Raw genomic sequence first — 25,664 nt, forward strand, 5'->3', positions numbered from 1 at the left:
TTTTTCTAGGAGTTGGTACCCAGGAGAGATGTTTTAGTGAACCCAGAGCTGATGTCCAGCTCCCAGGGCAAAAATAAAAGCCCCCTACTGCTAAAGGGCATTGCTAGGGAACGACAAAATCAGCTGATGAGCAGGATGATCTTCACAGGCTGCTACCTGGCTCTTTGCTACCACCACTGCCAGTAGAAGAGTCACCTTTACCAGGTAGGAGCTAATTGCTCCAAGGTCATTGGAGAGCTAAGTATAGTCAACATGCAATTTCCATTGGGCTCAGGTGTGCAACAGAGTGATTCTACACATTACTCAGGGCTCACCGTAAGTGTGTTCCTCATCTGTTGCCAATAGTGTTATTGTAATTTTATTGACTATATTATCTATACTGTACTTTTCAATCTCTGCAACATAGTTTATAACTGGAAGTTTGTGCCTCTTAATCCCCTTCACCAATGTTGCCCAGCTCTGCATCCCACAACCCCTTTAGGAAACAGTAGTTTGTTTTGTGTATTTCTTCTTTTTTCTTTGCTTGTTTATTCATTTGTGTTTTTTTTTTTTTTTTTAGATTCCATGTGTAAGTGAATTTATATGGTATTTGTCTTTCTCTCTCTGACTTATTTCACTTAGCGTAATATCCTCTAGGTCTGTCCATGTCTGCAAATGGCAAGATGTCATTCTGTGTTATGAGTGAATAATATTCCACTTCATGTATCTATATCCATCCCACAGCTTCATTATATGTTTGTCTATGAACGGACACTGGCTTGTTTTCATATCTTGATTATTGTAAATAACATTGCAGTAAACATAGAAGTGCATATTGTAGCCTTGTCCAGACAGTACAGTCTCAGGGAATCCTCACAAGTCTCAGTACTTATAGTCTAAGTGCCCCTTTGTCAAAGTTGATTCTTCATGTGTTTTTGGTAACAAGCCCCCTGAGCAGTTGAGCTACTGAGTTATTATAAGTGAAAACAGATGAGGTAACCTAATCATAGAAGACATATATCATTCTTACATGAAAACAGCATTACTCTTTACTTTGTTATGATTTTTTTTTCTTTTTTGAGTGAGAGAGAGCTCATTTACGAGGAGAGGCAAAATGGAGAAGGAGAAAAACTCGAGCAGACTCTGTGCTGACCACAGAGCCCAATGCAGAGCTCAACCTTACCATCCTGAGATCATTATCTGAGCTAAAACCAGGAGTCAGATGCCCAACAGAATGAGCCACCTAGGTGTCCCCAGCTTTGCTCTAAAAAACAATTTTATTTTGTCAGAAACAAGTAAATTTGCCAACTCAAACAACAATTTCTTTCACTGGATTTGAACAACGTACTTTGGATTTATACTGTCTAGTATTTTTTTTTACATTATGGGTAATTATAGTTCATTATAAATAATTTAGTGTTACTTAATTAAATTATAATTTACATTAAGCAATAATATTTATTAGTAAGTAAACGTACAGATTCATCATGAAATTCAGAACACATAAAGAAACTTAGAAAATACTCAAGAACATTTAGAAAATCCAGTTCATGTGCAAATGAAAGATTGAGGAAAAGAAATTTTGCAAGTAGGAGTCTAGAAATTTCCCACAAATAAGGAGTACCAAATATAAATTCAAGACATGAGATGAATCATGGAGTACTTAGGGAATGATATATTATAGCATGACTGGTAAATGTATAAATACTCATTGAATCACACCACAGTAGTCAAAACGATTTTGATTTCCATGAATTATAGTGTAAGATTGGGAGAAAAAATACATACATGCATGTTTTCAATGAAACCACTTTTTACTTTTAAGGTTCTTCAGGGCATCTTTCACATCCTTGTTCCGTAGGCTATAAATCAGAGGGTTTAGCATGGGAATCACAAGGGTGTAAAACAATGAAATAATTTTGTCTTGATCAAGAGAGTAGGAAGAACTTGGTCGGAAATACATAAAGAGCAGAGTTCCCTGGAAAATCGCAACAGCAGTTAGGTGGGAGGTGCAGGTGGAGAAAGCTTTGAACCTCCCCTCTGCAGAGTTGATCTTTATCACTGCAAGGATGATATAGCAGTAAGACACAAACAGCCCTGAAAGAGTAATCAGTTCAAGGAAGCCAAAAATGGAGAATATCACTAACTCATTAAGCTGTATGTCTGAGCAAGACAACACAAGGAGAGGTAGGACATCACAGAAGAAATGGTTAATCGCATTAGACCCACAGAAACATAACCGGAATGTGAGTATGGTATTTACTGAAGCATCCACAATTCCCACCATATAAACCCCAGCCATGAGCAAGGAGCACAGTCTGCTGGACATATTGACCGTGTAGAGCAAGGGGTTGCTAATGGCTTTATACCGGTCAAAGGCCATCACTGCCAGCAGCAGACACTCAGAATCTACAAAGGTACAGGACACCAACCATTGCAGAGCACAGCCATGGAAGGAAATTGACTTGTTCTTGGCAATGAAGCCTACCAGCATCCTGGGTCCAACTGCTGTAGAGTAACAGAGGTCACTGAAGGAGAGATGGCTGAGGAAGAAATACATGGGTGTGTGAAGGTGGGAATCCATTCTAATTAAAATGATCATCCCCAGGTTTGCAACAAGAATGATAAGATAGACAATAAGAAATGTGATAAACAGAGTCATTTTAACTCCAGGGTCATTGCTAATTCCCAAGAGAAGGAATTCATTTACAGAAGAGCAATTTTTTCCATCCATTCCTCTTAATTCTTCCAAAGTGCTACAGAAATGATCAGGAAATGGTAGACCAAAGTTCTAAGTCTTCTTGACACTCAGAAATGTACCATCCGTAAAGCAAAAAGGATTTATTTCAGTATATCATATTCTTTATGGTCTTATTCTTCAGACAGTCCAGACAAGTTTCACTGTTCAGTTATTAACAAAAGTTACGGTATTTGGGATAGGACTTAGAGAAAGTCTGATTCCAAATTTGGAGATCGTCCATAAGGTGTATGATCCGTGCACCTGCATTACTTTATCCCAGTGGTCAATCATGAATGAAAGCTCATTACAAGTCAAATATAACATGAAAGGAATACCTCAATTAAAAACAAGTTTGGAGGGGCTTCTGGGTGGCTCAGTGGGTTAAAGCCTCTGCCTTTGGCTCAGGTCATGATCCTGAGGTTCTGGGATTGAGCCCCGCATTGGGCTCTCTTCTTAGTAGGGAGCCTGCTTCCTCCTCTCTCTCTGCCTGCCTCTCTTCCTACTTGTGATCTCGGTCTGTGAAATAAATAAATAAAATCTTAAAAAAAAACAAAAACAAGTTTGGAATATGCATTCTTATATTTTAAAAATAAATATCTAATTGACCATAAAGTGATTACACTTACTGAGTTCTTCAAGAATCATGATCTGTTTAAGCCTCTGTATTAAGTTCAGAAACAATAAACATCTCTCTGATCTAAGAATAATGAGTGAAATATGTTTGTGACAGTTCCCATCCACACTGTTTTTAATATTTTTTGAGACATTAGATATATTTTAATAACTTTTCTCTAGTAATATATTGCTACTTTGTCATGTTTTTATTGCTTACATTCAGGAGTGACCTGATGCCAAAGGATGTTTCTCTTGGTCACTTTAAAAAAAAAAAAAAGAGGGGCGCCTGGGTGGCTCAGTGGATTAAGCCGCTGCCTTCGGCTCAGGTCATGATCTCAGGGTCCTGGGATCGAGCCCCGCATCAGGCTCTCTGCTCTGCAGGGAGACTGCTTCCTCCTCTCTCTCTGCCTGCCTCTCTGCCTACTTGTGATCTCTCTCTCTGTCAAATAAATAAATAAAATCTTAAAAAAAAAAAAGAATACTAAAAACAAGTAAAAACTATAACATTTAACACATCCACTTCTGATTTCTTTGGATTTTAAACCTGACTTGTTTATTAAAAATAGAGGTGGGAACAGAAGTAATAAACGTATCTTTTATAGCCTTCTGTGTATGTGTGTGTGTGTGTGTGTGTGTGTGTGTGTGTGTGTGTTTGCATGGACCTGTATTGCTGTTGGTGAAAACTGGAATATGGGTGATCTGATTTTGTTTCAGATTTGAATAAATACAATATGTGGTTCCTAGGGAGTTGAATTTAAACAAATCAGCGTTTGTGTTTTGACACCTCCACTATCACAGGTAAACAAAAATAGAAAAAAAGCTTAACTTTCCATATACCCTTTTGCAATCATTGAAAAACCCAGTGTTGGGGCACCTGGGTGTCTCGGTGGGTTAAAGCCTCTGCTTTCGGCTCAGGTCGTGATCCCAGAGTCCTGGGATCCAGCCCCGCATAGGGCTCTCTACTCCGCGGGAAGCCTGCTTCCTCCTCTTTCTCTGCCTGCCCCTCTGCGTAATTGTGATTTCTCTCTGTCAAATAAATAAAATATTAAAAAAAAGAAAAACCCAGTGTTTTTCTTTTTTAAATATGACTAAGATATAAATAAGTAAAATTGTTTATTTGTTAATCAAAATGAATCTGATTCACCCTACTTATATGAGAAATATCTCCTTTTTTGCCATTAGATTACAGACTATTAACCAAAGGAAATAAGTAAAAAAAAAATCATTTTTTTAAATATTTGATTCCTAATTTTTCCAAATATAAGCATTTTTTCTTGACTCTTTAAATTTACTGATTCAGAAACCTACCTGTGATGGACAAATCCTTTTGTGCTTGCCCCTAGCAGCTGAACAACACAGACAGGTTGCATTTTATTTTCACTCAGTGTCATTTGGGACTGAAGTCTCTCATGCCTTTGCCCTCACACTCTGTACTATACAAATCTGATTAATTAGATTTCTAGTTCTGTGTTTTCCCTCATGAACGTTGCAACAATTTCAGCAAAGGATGAATTTCAATTCTTTGTACTTGCACCAAATGGATTATGTTTAGGAAGATGAAATGATTTTTATAGTATGATTCATTGCTACACTGAGTCCATACCATCTTCCACCGGTCAGAGCAGACTTCCAATGAAACTCACACAGACTTTCTACTTAACTATTTTATCTGTTAACTATTATCTATTATGTTAAATTCATTCCATTAATAAGTCTATTAAATAAAATGATTATTTCCTGTTAATTACTGCTACCCTTATTTGTATCCTGTTTCCTTTATTTCTGAAACAAAGTCTTTCACCTTCGCACTTAGAAACATAACAATTCTTCAGTGGTTATATTAACGCACTTTTTTTCCCATTAAGTATGTGTGATTCCATTCCTTCAACCACATCATCTAACTGGATTTCAATTATTTATGACTATCATATCCACCGTGCATGGCACTTTCTCTTGCATTATCTTTCTTTTATTTAGATATGTGTCTACATTGGAAATTCTTTGGTAATAATAGCCGCACTGAGCTAATTTCTGTATATCCTGCAGCCCTAGCACCAGTACGGGTACAATTAATGTCTAATTGAATCTTTGTTCTGAAGTCTCTTAGGTGGATAGGCTCATGGGTGGTGAACAAATATTTGAAATAAAGAGGTTTTGCACACTGTTTCAACTAACATAGATCACATACGTGTGCATGGAAGAGAGTTTAAGAAAAAACAAGGTTCTGTTCATTTCTTAAAAATTTTGCTTGCTTTTATTTCAATTTTTACAAAGTTGAGAAGTATCAGAGTGTAATTTTGTGTCCTCTTCAAATCCCTTCCAACAGTTACAAAGTAATGTTCAATGAGCTCTGAACCTTTCCCTGTCCTATTGGTCCCTGGGACCATTGATGACCATCAACATTAACCAGAGCTAACCCATCCTTCCCACTGACCTGACTGGTATAAACTTTCGTCTACCCTTCCTTTCTGTAATGTGAAATTCAAGTATCTCTTCAATCAGTGCATTTTGTTCTGTGCGTGCTTGCAAGGAGTAAGAAAAATTCATTCACACGTACCTATGTATTTAAATATATGAAAAGCTAATAACAAAAGAATGGGAAAATGAGAATTTTCAAGGTTCTCCTACTGACTGATGGTAGTTGTGTCTAATTAAAGATAGTTTCAAATTCTCTGACATTTCTCCCATGATGTCTTTCCCCCATCCCATTAAATTGAACTGCCCTTTGACTGCTTTGATGAATACAGTACAGAAAAAATAATTATCTTTCTGGGAATAGCTTTCAAGAGGCATATAGTTTTTTACAGTTATATTTTTTAATAAAGTTAATAGTAATCAAATTAGAAACAAAGAGATGTTCCTGAATAGGGGAATAAATAAACGGATTAACATAGTTACATGATGTGGAACATTATAAAATCATTAAAAAGGAACACATTAGAGTCCTTTATGCTGGTGCAGAAGGATTTGCAAAAGACTACAGCTAATTGGAAAATTTAACGTGTAATGAATTATACATACACTATTTTCTGAAAAGCAAGTGATGATCATATATTTACTAATGAATGGGCATGATGAAAAATAAAAGAAAAATAACAAGCTGTTATCATAGGTCATGGGATTTTTGAGGTGTACATTAGGAAAAAAGATGTAGCATACTGGAGAGGAAAATGTGAAATCTAGAAATGAGGGGATAGATTATCCACTAAGAAAATAAAATTCAAAAGTATATAAGATAATCTCATTAAAAAAACTGCATGTGTGTGTGTTGTGTGTGTGTGTGTCTTTTCATTGATGTATTTCCATGAGTGTATTATTTCCTAGTTTTACTGAGATACAATTGACATGTAACATTGTACAGGTTTCTCCTACTTTTTGAAAGTTTGTGTCATACCACATCCTTTTTACAAAAGACCTACATTTGTACCTGCTTTTGCTAACTTCTCTGATGTGTGGGAGTCACTCAGTTTCTTGATCTCTTTCAGAGGGAACTGTACCATGTGTAGCTATTCATTTGGTGTGTCTGTGGGAAGAGAGGTGTTGGAGCCTCCAAGGTACCCTATTTAAAGACTTCCCCTTGGTCCTGTAATAATGCCTTTGGAAATAGCTATTTGCCTTCGGTCCCTGGGGATAGGTGAGAAGGATGTGTTGTAGAGTGACTAAGAAGGCAAAGGAATGATGAGGATTGAAGTTCACAAGTGAGAACACATAAAGCTTTTTGATACGGTGTCCTTTTTTTTATATAAAATACTGAGATAGTCATTATAGGCCATCTGCCCCAACTTCTATTTGAGACATGATTCCCTAAAATATATTTTCCATAATATGTTATTCAATTTCACAAATTCACAGAGAGGAGACCCATAACTAATTGAATGAGTCAATTCTACTTTTGTAATTCCATTTATAGGGCTTCAAATGTCCTATTCTCTAGTTTAAAACCACTAGATCTGATAAAACAGCCAATACATAGATCAATCCATTTTTAGATGCTGTGATATATAGTATTCATAAGGCAGGGAGATGAGTTAATCATAGGTTTACACACTCTTAATTAGTAGTAATCCACTGACAACCCATATTTCTTGGACAATAAACTTCAAACATTTTCTACCATGCTGCTACTTATAAGTAATAGCTCCGAAAGAGGATATGTTAATTGGAAAAGGTCATAGAGGTGGAAACCTTACAGCATTTTATTAAAAAAATAAAATAAAATTGTCCATAGGTTTTTGTTATTGTTGTTGTTTTTCCATCATGATACTTTGTGAAAATTCAGAGCATCCTACAAATACTCCTTTGAAAGCCAAAGAATCTTCTTGGGCTTTGCTTCCATTCTGAAATGTTTTCACACAAAGGCATTTTGCAACAGCAGCTAGAAAATCAAAGACATTCATTGACTTGTAACTTCTGCAATGGTAATGGTTAATTAAGAATGTCTTTTTAAAAAAATATCTTATTTATTTATTTGGCTGACAGAGATCACAAGTAGGCAGAGAGGCAGGCAGAGAGAGAGGAGGAAGCAGGCTCCCTGCAGAGCAGACAGCCCGATACGGGACTCGATCCCAGGACTCTGGGATCATGACCTGAGCTGAAGGGAGAGGCTTTAAACCACTGAGCCACCCAGGTGCTCCAAATAAGAATGTCTTTGAGCCTTATATGGTCCTTCAAATATATGCTGTATAGTATGTTGTCTCAACAGGTTGATGCAGTACTTTGATTATCAGAAACTAGGACAGGGAGAGATGAAATCAATAAATAGCAAGAATGCACTTGGCACTTGGTAACTGACTTACAGATGTAACTGTTAGAATATTCTTTCTATTCTCCCATGGCTGGGTTAGGGACATGGGGGAGCATATGTGCTGTGGTGAGTGCTGTGAATTGTGTAAGACTGATGATTCACAGACCTGTACCCCTGAAGTAAATAATGACATTATATGTTAATAAAAAATAAATTAATTAAAAATTAAATTTAAAAATAATTGGCAGGGATAGTGTTTACCATCGTTTCTCTCTCTCTCTCTCTCTCTCACACACAGGCAGATATATCTATATCTACATCTGTCTATATCAATCTATCTACATGTATCTCATTCTATATATAGATATCTATATATACAACTGAATTCAAGTCAAATATCTTTTGGCCATATTTAACAGATGGTGATTGCTTTTAAAATTTGTAAACATGCATTAAATATGGTAATACCATAAAACCTTTATTTTGAGTCCATATCTTTATTATAAAAATAATATGGATCTTTGTTTAACTGGAGAAAAGTCAACCTGAATAAAAATGATGGATAATGTGCAATTTCTTTTTGAAACCGAATAAGAAGAGAATATACCATTTTTGTTCAACGACACTTAGGACTTACATCTAAAGTCTATCCTAATTCACTATGTCATAAAAATATGTGGTTAATTAAGATTTTCTCCACAATATATGAGACATTCGTTCCTTTATGTGAACTGAACATTTTTATTTTTATGAATGTTGGGTTTGTAATCAAAGGAGCGAGACTGATACAAAGTGAAGGTCAAGCAAAGCTTTATTTCGCGCCAAGCATCGAGAATCAAACTGACCAGCCAGGGCCGTCTCTTGCAAAGAGTCGATCTCTCTCTGCCTTACAGACCAGCTTTTAAGGGCAAAGGCCATGTAGTTGGACGTGGCCGCGCACAGGTGGCCAATGAGATTCTAACACACAGAGAAAGCTGCACAATCATTCTAGGTCACAAATAAGTGACCAATTGAATTACAGTTTACCCTATAGTAGACATTTGAACTACCCTATCACCTTGGTCAGAATTGGCGCCCAAAAGGCACCGAAAAAGGCGGGGCCCATACTCCTTGGTAGCCCCCACTGATTGGATGTCTCCACCTGGCCTGACCCACCCTTGTATTTGGGCTTTGTTACCTTGTGCTGGTTTCCGGGACTTGCTTTTAGGTAAGTTCCCTGAGGGGTGGCAGGGTCAGATTAAGTTTTACTGCGTAAACAACAAAATCACTGTTTAACCGGATGGCATCACTCTGGCTAAATAGGCCCTTACAATGAAAAAGGAAAATAACTAAAGAAAAATTAAATAATAAAACCATAAAAAAACATATATTAATATTTACAACTGAACTAATGATGCTTTTCTTAGATTCACGAAGGACACACTAATCCTCCTTTTTCGTCCTGAAAGCAGGAACTAAATTTCCCATATGGTAAGTGTCTTCCTCTGTACCAGAAAGGAGAGAGACTTCTTTACAGCCAGAGAAATTCAGGTTCAAAAAGGATATATAAACAACACTTGTTACTTCTTTACTAGTTTACTACCCGAATCCGAACATCTTTATATTGTTTCCTTGTATAGAGTATATAAAAGCTGTCTCCTTTGGTCACCGAGTCTCCTATTTCTGTAAGTACCGGAGCATACACAATTAAATTTGTTTTTCTCCTGTTAATCTGTTTTATGCTAATTTAATTATTAGACTGGCCAGAGAACCTGGAAGGGAAGAAAGGAAAAGTCTCCCTTCCCTAGAACATACAATTCTTTATACCATACACAACTTGAAATGAGTGAAAGTGTGCATATATGATTCCTTGTGTGCTGTGTTTCTTTATGGAAACGGACCTAAGAGAAAAAAAGAGAGACAATTTTGGGGAGTTGCTTTCAAATGCTAGGAGTTTTCATAAATTATTTCTCTCATTATTATAAAATACCACATATTTACGATGTTATCTCATCTATTCCAACTGGTTTTTAATAATCTCCTCGTATGGATGTGGACATTGGCATCTGGAGTCTCATAGATACTTGGTTTTTCTGGCTGCAAAGCTTTTGCTCTCAATAGATTCCTGATCACAGCATCATGAAATAAATGCCTCTTGGGCAATAATTCTCTCGGCTAATCTCATGGAAGTCTCACATGTGTTTACCTTAAAGTCTCCTTTGAAAACTAACAAATCAATGATGACAGCTTTTCAGGGTTCTAAGTGACTGGGAGCTCCTCTAAGCGTGCTCTGTAATGCAGCAGCATTTCAGCCTGCATGATTGATGACTGAGGGAAGCATGGAAGTTGGGTCAACAGATGGAGAAATGGTCTGTGCTTATATTACTACTGAACTCTTGAACATCGCTTGCACTGGTGCGAAGAGAACATAATGCGAGGGGGCTGCATTGCAGAATTCCAGAGACTAAAGAGAAAATAAGAATATTGGTGACCTTGAGGCTGTGCACCATGGCAGCCCCAGGGGAGAATCACTGGGCTGGCCATATTCTGAGTGATCTTTTACAATATGCTAACCAGGACACTATACCTGACGTCGCAGATTGCTACTGTTGGTAGATATGTCCAAATAATGTGTAATAATTATGCACACCAGCTATGTTTTCTGAGTCTTAATGAAGTTAATTTAATTGCTACCAAATCAGTGAATGCATAACCTGAGGAAGAAAGTGAACTGTGTGAGGCATATACACGAATTTCTTTAATTTTTTTTTCTTTTTTCTTTTTTCTTTCTTTCTTTCTTTTTTTTTTTTTTTTTTTTTTTATTTGACAGAGAGAGAGATCGCAAGTAGGCAGAGAGAGAGGGGAAAGCAGAGAGCTTGACGCGGGGCTCAATTCCAAGACCCTGAGATCATGACCTGAGCCAAAGGCAGAGGCTAACCCACTGAGCCACCCAGGCACCCCAAGAGTTTCTTTTCTTGAGTCCTCAGGATACTCTCCTATTTATTCAGAAACTTCACCTGGGAATTAGCAGGGGGTCGGTGCTTTTTGTTTGTTTTCTCTCTTTTATTAGTGCATTGTTTTTGTTCCTTAGTTAGAACAATCCCCAACAAAATTAGTACCCTTTTAAATTTGGAAAGTGTGATGGTCCTGATACTAAGATACCAAAAGTATTGATGAGGGAGATATTATGGATGCAAGGCAAGACCATATAACCAGTTGCTACTAACTGCCCATGGGTTCAACTCAAGAAACTGACCTATTTTTTTACCCAAGACATTTTCTAAAATTGTTTACTTCTTTGGTACCTATTTGGAGAATGTGGAATTGCCCTTTGTTCTTCCTTTGATTCTTTTCAAATTAATTGTTCCCTCAGGCACTTCCCTGTCTCCAATGACCTGAAAATCCCTCAGGCTCCATTTTGTTCAACCAGGAGCTAACCTTAGCCTCTCAAACAGGGCTTCTCCTCAAGGTCATGCAAACTAACTTCCCTTCAAATACTCTTTCCCATGATTTATCCCTGAGCTTGTGTGACTAGATTATTATTACATGTTAGATAACCTAATTTAATTCCTGATGGATCTCAGTTTTCATTAAGAATGGATATTAAGAATGGAATTTCATTCCATTCCAAATGAGAATTTCATTAAGAATGGAATTGAAAAAAGAATGTGTGTAGGGGACATTTTATACATGAGTTACAAGCAACTGAGAAAAAAATTATCTCTAACTGATGAAGTTCTAGAACTGAGATGAGGTTCAGTGGGGTAAGGTCCAGAGCCGATGACCAAGAAAGAATTCTTGAGACATCTTTGGTGCAAAATGGTGGTTTATTAAAGCATGGAGACAGGACCCATGGGCAGAAAGAGCTGCTGCCTAGGGGATGTGAGCAGTGGCCGATTATATACACATGAATTGGGTAGGTGAGGATAAAGGGGGTGATGTTAGTCTCTAAGGAATTTTGGAAGCAAGATCTCCAGGACCTTGAGGGGCTAGCTATTGTTGGGAGAAAGGTTATTCATTACTAGTAGTAAAAATCTTCTTGTGAGACCCTTTAGATGTATATCAGTGGACCCTTTGCTTGGGAATGATTCTCAACACTATCTTGGAGATCTAGAGATAAAGTTTCACATTTCTCCTATCAAATGTCCTTGTTAGTGAGATTTGGGTTTAGAAGAAATTTAACTTTATTTAGGGCTTGAGGAACTGAGTTATTTGCCTCTGGAAATTGTGCTATTGTTAAGATAGCTGCTTTGTAGTAAATCTCTAGGACATTGGTAAACCAAGGAAGACTCCTGTCTTGCAGGACTGTAATCTCTGCGAGTTAACTATTTGTTTTTCTTTTAGGGCAGTCAGGGGTGCCTGAGGAATTATTACTCAGGAGAGTGGGTGGAGAGGGGTTGCAAGGTGCCAGCTTTTGCTTTGTCCTCAGCCAGCCTCCTGCTTCCTCATCATAACTACAGGTTTCTGATAACCCTTGTGATACCAAACAATCCTATATGTAGGCAACCATCCACCCAGAAGATCACACTGTTTAGAATATAATTATCTGTCCCTGAAACATTGAGTATCATGACAAAGAGTTCCTGGTATGATGTAGGTACCAAAGTTTACTAAGTTTCCCTGCTGCCGGAGGAAAGACTAGAAGTGCCTGTAGGTGGATAAAGGCGTTGTTCTGGAAGCAAGTCAGAATTTTTAATAACATGAAGAATGTGCACTGAGATATTCTATGACATATGTGCATTGCATCAATTTTATGGATATATTGTGAACACTTACTGTGTTCAAGGAACACAAGATTTAAGAAAAACCCTGTGGTTGCTTACAATCTGACAGAAAATGTGTTGTGTTTTAGAGAATATATTTGCAGTACATATAATTTTTATTTGAGAAACTACACTGCAAATTTTTTAAAAAACAAAGATCCCTTTCACTCAGAACCAGACCAAAAAAAGAACATTACTAGCATCTTTAGAAATCATCCCGAGAACCACTGCAAAATGATGTCTAGTGTGATAGGTTAATTTGTAAGTTTTTTTTTTTTAATTTCATAAGTTAGTGGTTACTTTATTTCTTAATGTTTCAAGATTTTATTTAAATTCTAGTCAGTTAACATATAGTGTAATATTAGTTTCAGGAATAAAATTAAGTGATTTTTAACTTCCATATAACACCCAGTGCTCATCACAAGGGCCCTCTTTAACACCCATTATCCATTTAGCCCATCCCCCACCTAATTCCCATCCATCAGTTTGTTCTCTGAAGTTAACAGTCTCTTTTATAGTTTCCCTTCTTCTTTTCTTTTTCTTTCTTCTATGTTCATCCGTTTTGTTTCTTAAATTTCATCCATAAGTGAAATCATATGGTATCTGACTTTCTTTTTTGACTGACCTGTTACACTTAGCAAAACACTATCAAGCTCCATCTATGTCATGGCAAATGGCAAGATTTCATTCTTTTTGATGGCTGAATAATATTCCATTATATAAATGTATAATATTCTATCATGTTAGGGTGTGTATATGTATATATGCATATATAATCTCACTATAGGTGGAATTTAAGAAACAAAACAAATGAGCAAAGGAAAAAAAGGAGAGAGAAAAAGAACGACAAACCAAAAGCAGACTTTTAACCCTATATGGATATATCTTAGTTGTTTTCAGTCTAATACTATGACAAATAATGCAACGATGAATATTTTTGTACATGTCTTTGGGCAGACATTCACTCAATTCACTCGTATAAATCTGGGAATAGAATTTTTTTGTCACAAGACATTTATATGGTCAGCATAGACAATAATAGAGTTTTACCAAGTAAAATGCTAGTTCTCCTCTCTATTCTCAATGTGTAAGAGTCATGATTGTTCCATATCTTCATCAATACTCAGCATTTCCACTGTTTACCCATTTTGCAATTCTATAGGTGAGTCATAATATACTACATTTAAGAATTCATTTTTATTCCTTGAATACCAAGAAAGTTGAATATCCACTCTAGAAATGTCTCTGAAATTCTGAATTTTCATAAGTGTTCCCTTAAATGGCTCATATTTACAAGTAGTTGGCCTTTGGAAATTCATATTACCTGGCTTTATGTTTAGGGAAAGGAAGTCAACAATTATTTGAATCAGTCAGTTCTATTTTTGGAATTCCATTTCTAGGGTTTAAAAGTTTCTATTTTTTTAGCTCAAACCCACTAGATCTGATAAAACAGTCAATATGTAGATCAAATCAATCTTTAGATGTTGCAAAATATGGTTGTCACAAGGGAGAAAGGCTGGTTAATCAGATTACAGGTTAAAATCCTCCAAGTTTAAACAGCAATTCCCCTACACTCTATTTTTCCTAGACTTGTTTATTTAAAACATTTTTTTCTTCCATGCTGCTGCTCATAAGTAACAATTTCAAAAGTATATCTGTTCATTGAGAAAATATGGTACAGATGGAAATCTTGTTATTAAAAAAATAAATTTCTTCACAGTTTTTGTTTGTTTGTTTGTTTCCCAAGCATGATACCTAGTGACAGGTCATAGTCTTCCACAAGTGCCCCCTTAAAAACAGAGAAACTGTTTCTTCCACTCTGAAAGCTTTCTGCACAAAATACTTAAAAATAGCAGCTACAAAATCTAAGAAATTCAATAGCTTTTAGCTTCTATGATCATAATGGATAATTGAGTGTAATGGATAATGGTTCTTCCAACATAACAATATTTCTATGTTATTTCAACAAGCTGCCTTTTGCTTTAACCATTGGAAACTAGACTAAAGAAAGACGAAATAGAGCAATATCAAGAAACACACACACGCACGAATGCTCCTTACTTCTAGGGGAGTTAAGGTCTTTATTGATCTACTATTTTAGTGTTCACAACCATTTTATGCACTTTCTTGAAAGTTGTAATATGTATAACACAATAAAATGTATAATATGTGTATTCTGGCCATATGACTTACAATCAAGTAATTTCATTACTATATTATAATAAATTCTCAAAAATGCTATCTGGTGTTTTCAATTTATTATTTATTTGTTTTTCCATTTTGTGCCCCAGCATATAGGCAGGTGCTTTGGAAAATGGGGATGAAATGTTCAGTCCTTGACAAAGAATGCTCCTGGTCTCCTATTAGAAAAAGGTATTTCATAAGCAGAATGATATTAAAACAGTGCTTAAAGGAGATGTTTTACTGGCATTACAAAAATGGACATTAAATGAGGACTGAGAAGGGGCAGAGAAGGAAAGAAATTTCCCTGAAGCATTGATAGAGGAGTTGATTTTTGATAATTATAGCACTGAAATATTTTACCAAGATTCCTTCCACTACTCCTTATAACCTAGCTATTTTGACTTCTTTTCTTCTTTTTAATCCCCCCCCCAACTTCTTTAGAATAGAATTGAATATAGCATTGGGCCTTTTTAAGGTGTATAATGTGTGTTTTGATATAGATATAATTTGTGAAATCATCACTGCTGGTAAGGTTAATAAAAAATTCATTACCTCACTTAGTTACCAATTTTTTATTGTTTTGAGAACATTTAAGAGTAAATATTCAGCAAATTTCAGTTACACAATATAGTATCATTAACTATGGTCACCATGTTATACATTACATTCCCAAAACTTATTCCTCTTAAAACAAAATGTTTGTATTATTTGACCAACAGCTTCCCATTTCCCCTACATCCCAAACCCCTGGTAATCTCCATTGCACTCTTTGCTTTTATGAGTTCAACTTGTTCAGATTCTGCATGTAAGTGAGATCATACAGTATTTGTCTTTCTTTGACTTACTTCACTTAGCATAACATCCGTCACCAAGGTCCATCGTGTTTTGGCAATCACTCTTCTTTACTTCTAAAGAGTCATGACTTGTCCACCTGAAGACGTCTCTAATTGTTGAATAGTCTGCCTGCTATCTTTACTTCTCCCAACTTGCATATTTTGAGATCTGTGACTCTGTATCTCTAGCCAATGAAGCTTCTCTTTTATACTAGATTTAGACATTTTCTTTGGATTAAAGCCCCTGTTTTTACTTTGTGATGAGCCTGAAACTTGGGAATTATTTGGTGCCTCCTTAAATAATGTTGGTTACTTTGAATAGATTATAAGATTCATTAGTAGGAACACTACCAGATGTACCATGGAATATAGAGCCCTTACATACTCAAGTTCACTTAGTAAACCCACAATACATCTAAGTGTAATACATTAATATTTGAATGAAAAAATGAACAAATAAAAATCTGGTAAAATTAGAAAGGTCAGAAAAGTTTCCCATTAAAGGGGAGTGCCATATACAAAATGTAGACACATAATAGAGTACAATATATTTAGGGAACTGCAGAATTATTATGATAGGCTTTAAAACAAACCTATTTTGTTAGATTAAGGTTTCTGAGACAACTTTCTTTCTCCTGTGTTATGCAATATAATTTTACTAAAACCACCACCACAATGCATGTGTGTGTGTGTGTGTGTGTGTGTGTGATATAAATATTTAAAACCACTTTTTAATTTTCAGCTTTTTCAGGGCCTCTTTCACATCCTTGTTCCGCAGGCTATACACCAGTGGGTTTAGCATGGGAATCACCAGGGTGTAAAACAATGAGGTCGTTTTATCTTGATCAAGGGAGTAGGAAGAACTCGGCCGGAAATACATGAAGAGTATGGTTCCCTGGAAAATTGCAATAGCAGTTAAGTGGGAGGTGCAGGTGGAGAAAGCTTTGAACCTCCCCTCAGCAGAGTGGATCTTCAAGACTGATAAGATTATATAACAATAAGAGACAAGCACTCCTGAAATGGTACTCAGTTCAATGAATCCAAAAACGGTGAATATCGCTAACTCATTGACCTGTGTATCTGAGCAAGACAGCAATAGGAGAGGAGGCACATCACAGAAGAAATGATTAATCTCATTCGATCCACAGAAACATAAGCGGAATGTTAAAGTCGTGTGTAACAAGGCATCTGCTGTTCCCAGCATGTAAACCGCAGCCATGAGCAGGGAGCACAATCTGTTGGACATGCTGGCTGTGTAGAGCAAGGGGTTGCTAATGGCCTTGTACCGATCAAAGGCCATCACCGCCAGCAGCAGACACTCAGAATCACCAAACATACAGAAGATCAAGAACTGCAGAGCACAGCCAAAGAAAGGGATCGATTTTTTTTTTTTTTTTTTTTTTTTTTGGCTAAAAGGTCTACCAACATTTTGGACCCAACTGCTGTGGTATAACAAAGATCAAAGAAGTAGAGATGGCTGAGGAAAACGTACATAGGTGTGTGAAGCTGGGAATCCATTCTAATTAAAGTCATCATTCCAAGATTTGCAAGAAGATTAATGAGATAAACAACAAGATATGCTGTAAATAGGGTCACTTTCATCCCAGGGTTATCGGTAATTCCCAAGAAAATGAATTCTCTTGAGGATGAGCAATTTCCTTCATCCATTCTTCTATATTCTTGTCTAAACTTTTGAGAAAATGGTCAAGAAAGTGATAGATGTACATGCAAGTCTTCTGACCAACGACACAATATGTAAAGCAGAATACATTTTCTTTCTGCAATTGTCTTTTATACCCATAAAATTACTTGGTCAGTATCACTCTTTAAAGATGCATTACTATGTAATATGACAGTAATAAAAAATGTCTCTGGTAGGTGATTGAGGAACTTTGTTCTAAATTTAGACGTCATTTATAAGGTATGCAACTTTCTACAAGCTCTTTTATTTCTCCAAGCATTACCTCCATTGTATCAAGGAAGATATTTTTTTTTTTTTTTTTTTTTTTTTTTTTTTTTTTTAAAGATTTTATTTATTTATTTGACAGAGAGAGAGATCACAAGTAGGCAGAGAGGCAGGCAGAGAGAGAGGAGGAAGCAGGCTCCCCGCGGAGCAGAGAGCCCGACGCGGGGCTCGATCCCAGGACCCCGAGATCATGACCGGAGCCGAAGGCAGCGGCTTAATCCACTGAGCCACCCAGGCGCCCCCAAGGAAGATATTTGAATGAATTGATACCTCATTACATCTTCTAAATTATTTGGAAGAAACTCCAATGTTATAAAGACCAGGCTGTAAGATGTAGGACTAAACATTTTGTAGGTTTGAAAATAGTCCATGAACACACACACACACAGAGTATATTTATTATAGCCTTTACAAAATTTGATTAGGTTAAAAGATTTTTTTGGTATTAGTTTTAGAATTAATGTTCATGTCACACACAAATAATAATGACAATAATTATGCTACTTATCCTCATCTGAGTTGTCTTTATTGTTTGCTGAAACATGAAGCAAGCATTATTGACCTTTCTCTAGAAATGTGTTATTGTTTTGCCACAGTACTCATGACCAATTTCTGGAGTGGTTTGGTGCCCAAGGAGGAGTCTTTTAATCAAAGAAAAAGGGCTAAAATAAAATAAAGTGAAAACCACAGAATTTAATACATACATTTGCCTGTTTGGATTTTGATTGGACTTTTATATTAAAAAATGGAAATTAGATGGGGCACCTGGGTGGCTCAGTTAGGTAAGCATTTGACTCTTGATTTCAGCTAAGGTCTTGATCACAAGGTCATGAGATTGAGTCCTGTGTAGAGCTCCACGTTCAGCATGGAGTCTGCTTGAGATTCTCTCTTTCCCTCTCCCTCTGCTCTCCCCAACCCTGCTCTCTGTCTCCTTAAATAAATAAATAGGAAATAAGATGGTGAACAATAAATGGTTCTGCAAGATACAAGCTTCTCTTCCTTGTATGTGTATTTATGTATGTGTGTGTCCTGGGTTTGTACCTGTATATGTCTGTGTGTACCTGAGAATAGAAAGTGAACAATAGACTTGTTCTTTAGACCAAAGTGAATATGGCATGTGGTTCACACAAAGTTGCATCTGTGCTTGTCGTTACTTGTAAAGTGGTGCCTTCATTATTTTTTAAATAAAACAAAACAGAAAACACTTAAATTCATGATTATACTTACTCAGTGATGAAAGGAATAGAAGCTTTCTTGTAAACCAACATCAAAATAAAATAATTAAAAAGTCATATTATGAATGCTAAGTTCAGATAGTTGCTTAGAGATTTAAAAAAAATATTTCGACCATTAAATTGCAAAGTTCAATTAATTGAGTAAGCATGCAAAAGATGCTTTATTCAAAAAAACTTTTTTTATTTCTAAAAGGTAAGGTTTTCCCCTATAATCTTTAAGTTAAAACTTCGAAGCCTATCTGAGATGAACAGGTCTTTGATGGCCAAACAATAGGAGGCTAGCATTTTATTTCAGCAGGTGTTTTTGGGACTTAACTCTCTGAAGCTACTGCCCTTAGGCTTTGATGTTACACAAACATGCCATTTATTATTTCTGGTTTTCTACAGCCCCCTGTGAATTCAGAAACGATTTTAGCAAAGGCTGAAATTTACTGCTCACGACTGTCACTCTGTTGATTTGTGCCAGGAAGAAAACCCCAAATTAATTTTATAGTACGCTTCAGCTTCTCTGAACTTAAATCATTCTCCTCTAGTCAAAGAGGAAATCTAATGAAACCTAAGTCGACCCCTCATTAATCATTTCTAGCTCCTTTCAATTGTTCATTTTTTCTTTCTGTATTTGAAACACTCTTTTTTTTAATATTTTATTTATTTATTTGACAGAGATCACAAGTAGGCAGAGAGGCAGGTGGGGGGGCAGGGAAGCAGGCTCCCCGTTGAGCAGAGAGCCCGATGCGGGGCTCGATCCCAGGACCCTGAGATCACAATCCGAGGTGAAGGCAGAGGCTTTAACCCACTGAGCCACTCAGGTGCCCCGTATTTGAAACACTCTTGTTCACACCACATTTAGGTACGTTACTACAGTCTGATAGTACTTCCTTTTTCATTGAAGCATCATTGATTACTGTAAAGTTCACCCTTTCAGAGTATGCAGTTTTTTGTTCTTTTCTGTAAACATATTTTTAAGGTTGTTGAGCCATCACCACTGTCCAACCCTAGAACTGTGAGATTCATACCCATTAGGTGCCATACCACTCGCCCCTCTCCCCTCGGAGAAACCACTAACGCACTTTCTAGTCTGCAGGCTGCCCACTCCGAGCATCTTGAATGAACAATGTCATACATGTGTGTTAAGTCACGTGGGGCTTCTTTCCTCCAGCGCAATGCTTTCAGGGTTGATCCGCGTTGCTGCTTGTGTCAGAATTTTGTTTCATTTTATGGCTGAATAATACTTTGTTCTATGGGATAAACATAAGGTTAATTCATACACCAATTGCATGAACATGTGCGTTGTTTTTGCCTTTTGACTACCGTGAGCAATGATGCCAAAAGCACTGTTTTTAACTGTAGGCTGTTTGCAAAGATGCTCTCCTCAGGGAGCATGTCTTCCCATCTGCCGGGGGATTTCACCATTTCATTGACTTTGGGACTCCATCACCTTCTCTATACTTAGTACATTCTGTATTGAATTGTGTTCCTTTTCGTTCATTTAAAAATTATATATAAAATACAAAAATACACTCTATTTGAGGCTTCAGGAATAAGACCAATGTTTAGATTTTGTGTTCTCTAAACTCCCAGTACAGGTATTTGCAAAACGGTTGCTTTCTAAATATCCATCGTTGAGTCTTTCTGGCTATTTGAAACGGAAGGCAATGTGCAAAGAATAGTGATATCTTGGATTTGGGGATTTTTCTAATAATATGTCTCATATGTGCAAGGATAATGCGTTTAAAGAATTCCACCTCGATGCTGATAATTCTGAAAAAGCAGAGAAAAAAAGAGGTAGCCGCTCTCATAGTTTTCTTAATGGCCCACTAATGAAAAGCTTGTTTCTAGTCCTTACAATTTTAGGGGCTGTTGGTCTTTGTTTCAAAAAAATAGTAATTTTTAAAACAGAGAACACAAAATGTTTCCGTTTACCTAATGCCAAGACTGCTATCTGATCACTATGAGACGCTTATGCTTCTTAGTAAATAGGCAAAAAGGGGTTTCTCTGCCCATTGGGGTGATTGTTCTTGAATATAAAGGGAACAAGTGATCATTACCATAGAGTTAGGGTAGAGGAGTGTGTGTGTTCCTGGAATAGCAAATATTTTGTAAGCTATAGGATTTCAAAGGCATGTGACCTAGTTAGAAGAACCCTGGACCTCCCCATAAGGGTAAAATGGCATGCAAAACTTTGTGTAGCCTCTTTTTGTTTCAGATGTATGGATGCATGCATCTGTTAAATATAAGCATATTTTTGCTGTTGTCTTATTTGAAAGTTGATTGTGATTATAAGAAATGTCTCTGAAGAGCATGTGGAAAAGGATGGATTATTTGGGATCCTGCCGCCAATGTGCCTATGGCTGGAGGCTGCATTTCCCAGATCTTTCCAGTGTAGTTTCAGGTTGGAATTAGTAAATGTAGAAATTTGCATGAGATTCAGGAATAAAGCTCCTATTTCCATAATGTTTATAGTGATTCTGCTTTTATTTTATTTTAATTTCTTTAAAGATATTATTTATTTGACAGACAGAGATCATAAGAAGGCAGAGAGGCAGGCAGAGAGAGAGGGGGGAAGGAGTCTCTCTGCTGAGCAGAGTCCCATGCGGGGCTTGATCCCAGGACCCTGAGATCATGACCTGAGCCGAAGGCAGAGGCTTAACCCACTGAGCCACCCAGGCTCCCCTGGTTCTATGTAAATGATGAGTAAGCAGCTTCAGGAACACAGGGACCATACAAACTTCAGCAAAAACCACAGAAGAAGTCCTAGCTAAGTGGGTGCCCTCAGAAAGTTCTGACTATGTTGGGCCTGAAGTACAAATTTAGGCCTTGCTGGCTACCACGAAGTCTTAGGAAGTTAGCAGGTTCCTGGAACCCTCCAGGATGAAATATAGGATGCTTCCCAGTGGGGAAAGCAGTGTGGGCCATCTAGAAATCTCAGCAAATAACAGCAGCCCTTCGGACCTTGAGAAAACACGGATACCCTATATTTTTAGTTATTCCTTCTCTTGGAAACAGCTATATTTTCTCGTAAGTGGTGTAATATTTAGTGATATAATTATTGAGCATGAAAAGGCAGTGGTGTTGCAAACTAAGATTTTCATAGGCAGCTGCTTATGTAAGATTGTGCTGCAAACACTCACTCTAATAGATGCTCGCCTATGTCAGCAGCTCAGGAACATGGAAGCTGCTGATAGACACTCATCTGCATGGCTCTGTGTGATTCTCTGTAGTCGTGGCCAAGTAAATCTTGGCTAGGTAAACGTGAATTTAACATTAGAGTATGTTGGTGGGTATGTAACTGGGAGAGCCTGTGCTCTTTTCTCAGCCAATGAAACAACAGAAATGCTCAGGAGAAGCATTGTTGATCAGAAATCCAAAGTTCGGATTCCTAGGAGAATTCAAAACTGACAATGATTTGGGCTGTATCTTGGGGGGATTTTTGCAACAAAGAGCACATGGATTTAAATATACTTTTTAAACCTTGGTATTTCCAGGTCAAAGCTTGTAAATATTTACTATCATAGAGGAAAAAAAATTATATAATAACAAAAATTAAAGTTCAGTATAAAATACCAGTGCTGAAATACATTTTGCAGATACACGCCTCTGATTTCAGTCTTCAGATGTCCCAGCGCTTGTGGGTCCCTCTCCACATGATGATGCAGGTGGTAGATTGGGAGCTGATTCTGTTTTTGAGAGGACAGAGAAAGAGTTCCATCCCTCTAATAATACTCTGGTATATAAAAGATAGACAGGAAGACAAATCAAAGATTTGCCTTGCAATTAACCTATGTTCTTCAAGGTGCTATTTAGGAAAAAAGTTTCCAAATTACTTTGGTGTAGACTGTATAGAAGGTCAGCATCATATTACTGAACTACACTTAAAAAATGTACTTTATTTTGTATCATTGCTTCCATGATATCCCTGCTTCTCAACATCTCATTGTACAATATACATTTTAATTAATGTGAACTATTATACAAGATATATAATCAATATCTATCAAGGGCTTAAAACGGTATAGGTATGATTCACAGTATGTGTTCAGTTAATCACCCAACAATCGATGGCATGGGTACTATATCCCCATTTCACAGATAACTTAACTGAGGCATAGAAACATGACATAACTTGTTCAAAATGCCTCACCAGCCAGCAATAGAGCTGACACACAAACCAAGAGAATCTGGCCTCCTCCCTCATCTAGTAATCTTCTATATAACTGAGCTATACCACAAATGAACAGACACAAACACACACACACACACACACACACACGCACACACACACACACTTTTCTGAGGTATTTACTATATCCCTACGACAACCTGATAAAACACCTTTTAGCATTAACTCTAAGGGAGAAATTATTGAATGGTAATCTATTATTGGCAGCAATTTTGAAACTTTTAAATGTTTTCTTATGTCACAGGGTTATGACTTGAATTTGGCGTATGAAAACCAAGTGTTTGATACTGTCCCCCATGGGTCTGCTGGTAGGCATGTCGCACGTTTCCAATTAGAGTGTGCAACTGGGGAGTTAGATGAATCTCGGAACATTAAGGTTCATGAAGAATCCACCTTTAGCCCCATAGCTCTCTTAGCGGCATCTTTTACATCTTTATTTCTCAAACTGTAAATCAAGGGGTTCAGCACTGGGATGATAATGGTGTAGAACACAGAGATGATTTTATCAGTGTTGGGAGAATACAGATAGCTGGGCCGTGAGTAAATGAAGAGAAGAGTCCCCTGATAGATGGCCACAGAAGTCAAGTGAGAAGCACATGTGGAGAAGGTTTTCTTCCTCCCGCTGGAAGAGCGGATCCTCAAGACTGAGCGGAGGATGAAAAAGTAGGAGACGATGATGACGATAAAGCAGATAACTTCCACTGAGCTGCCATAAGTGGAGAGAAGCCATTCATTAACTGATGTGTCTGTGCAAGATAGCTTAAGCAGGGGAGGGAGGTCACAGAAAAAATGATTAATGATATTTTTATCACAGTACTTCAGAATAAAGGCAAAGGACGTGTGAACCAGGGAACTCATGTTACCTCCAATGTAGGACAAGGCAATCAACCATACACAGATGCCCCGAGACATCACAGCTGTATACAGCAAAGGGTTACAGATGGCGACATAGCGATCGTATGCCATGGCAGCCAAGATAAAGGATTCTGTATCAGCAAAAGCACAGAAAAAATAAAACTGTAGGGCACAGCCATAATAGGAGATAGATTTGTTTTCTGAGAGGAAATTGAACAGCATTTTGGGAACAATGACTGAGGAGTAACAGAGATCTGCAAAGGAGAGGTTGCTGAGGAAAAAATACATAGGGGTCTGAAGGTGAGAATCGGTCCTGATTAACATCATCAGTCCAATGTTCCCTGTTAAGATCATACCATACAAGGTCAGAAACATGAGGAACAGGACAACCTGCAGTTCAGGGCATGTCGGGAATCCTAAGAGAATAAACTCAGTCACCAATGTGTAGTTTCCATCCATCCATTCCATTTTCCGTGTTGTCTTCTCTCTATGAGAATTCCAATATCCCAAAATGGTACGTGGAGTGAAAGAGAAAAACAGATACAATTGCATGGTTATTTTATTGCTACAACAAACAAGCAAGCAAATAAAGACTCCAACCCCAAACTCGCTTTCAAATATAAACCCTGAGGGATGTACTTCAGAATTTAGTAACTATTAGACCCTATGGTTGCTAGTTTTATTTGTTTGATGAATGACTCTGTCTTCCATCGGATAGTTGGCTTCTTCATGTAGGGATCTGATTTTGCTTACTTTCTCATATCCAGATAGAGCACAAGAGCTGGTTCAGGGGATTAAAGAAGTAATGATGGATTAATGGATAGACTGATGATGATATGAAGAGAAGAAAAATGTACTTATTGCTAAACACAAGTTGACTTTAGAGTCTGTCTTAGAATAATAACTGGAAAGCAGTTTGCTCTTTCTTTCCAGGACTTAATAGATGGGGGCATGTTGTACTCTTGGCAGAGCAATCCTGGTCATTCTTTTTAATAAGAAGAGAAGTGATATCAATGAAGTGAAAACAAATGTTATTAAAATCAGCTGTGAGTATGGTTTTGACAGAAAAGGGTTTAGGGTGACTCCACACATCCTATCAAAATAATAAGCCAAAATGGGATGGCTGGGTGGCTCAGATGCTTAAGCATCTGCCTTTGGCTCAGGTCATGATCTCCAGGGTCATGATAGATAGAGCCCCAGGATAGAGCCCCGTATCAGATTCTCTGCTCTGTGGGGAGCCTGCTTCGCCCTCTCCCTCTGTCTGTCGCTCTGCTTGTGCTCTCCCTGCCTTTCTGTCTCTCAAATGAATAAATAAAGGCTTTGAAAATAAAGATACTAAACCAAACTGATTAAATTAATAATTTCTCTATCTTTGGCATTTTATTAGAATTCTTGGCTTCTAGGGAGTCCCTGATGATTATTAGTTGACAGACTAAATAAAGTGAACAAAAAATTAGTAATAAGTTGGCTTCTAATTAAAAAATGTTACTGTATATGGCCTCCTCAATGATTATATGTTCTGTGCAAACAAAATAGTTAGCTCCCATTTATTTTTATACCAGTATAAATCAGGGCGTTGAGTCTAAAAATT

The 25,664-nt window shown here is 37.2% G+C and overlaps 2 protein-coding genes and 1 pseudogene across 2 annotated transcripts; all 3 read right to left on the reverse strand.

Annotated features, from left to right (window-relative positions):
- Window positions 1-1,777: 1,777 nt before the first annotated feature.
- On the reverse strand, window positions 1,778-2,713 carry LOC123949740 (olfactory receptor-like protein OLF2). Its single transcript, XM_046017329.1, has one exon. It carries the CDS (start codon window positions 2,711-2,713, stop codon window positions 1,778-1,780), a length of 936 nt encoding a protein of 311 aa, XP_045873285.1.
- A 13,842-nt stretch (window positions 2,714-16,555) lies between these two features.
- Window positions 16,556-17,505, reverse strand: LOC123949652 (annotated as a pseudogene).
- A 6,091-nt stretch (window positions 17,506-23,596) lies between these two features.
- On the reverse strand, window positions 23,597-24,541 carry LOC123950074 (olfactory receptor-like protein OLF1). Its single transcript, XM_046017946.1, has one exon. It carries the CDS (start codon window positions 24,539-24,541, stop codon window positions 23,597-23,599), a length of 945 nt encoding a protein of 314 aa, XP_045873902.1.
- Between the last annotated feature and the right edge of the window lie 1,123 nt (window positions 24,542-25,664).

Source organism: Meles meles, chromosome 8, assembly GCF_922984935.1.
Source record: "Meles meles chromosome 8, mMelMel3.1 paternal haplotype, whole genome shotgun sequence".
Classification (NCBI taxonomy): Eukaryota; Metazoa; Chordata; class Mammalia; order Carnivora; family Mustelidae; genus Meles; species Meles meles.

Coding starts and splice junctions, on each gene's coding strand:
- LOC123950074 (XM_046017946.1), bottom strand. CDS start 24,541: ATGGAATGGATGGATGGAAACTACACATTGGTGACTGAGTTTATTCTC.
- LOC123949740 (XM_046017329.1), bottom strand. CDS start 2,713: ATGGATGGAAAAAATTGCTCTTCTGTAAATGAATTCCTTCTCTTGGGA.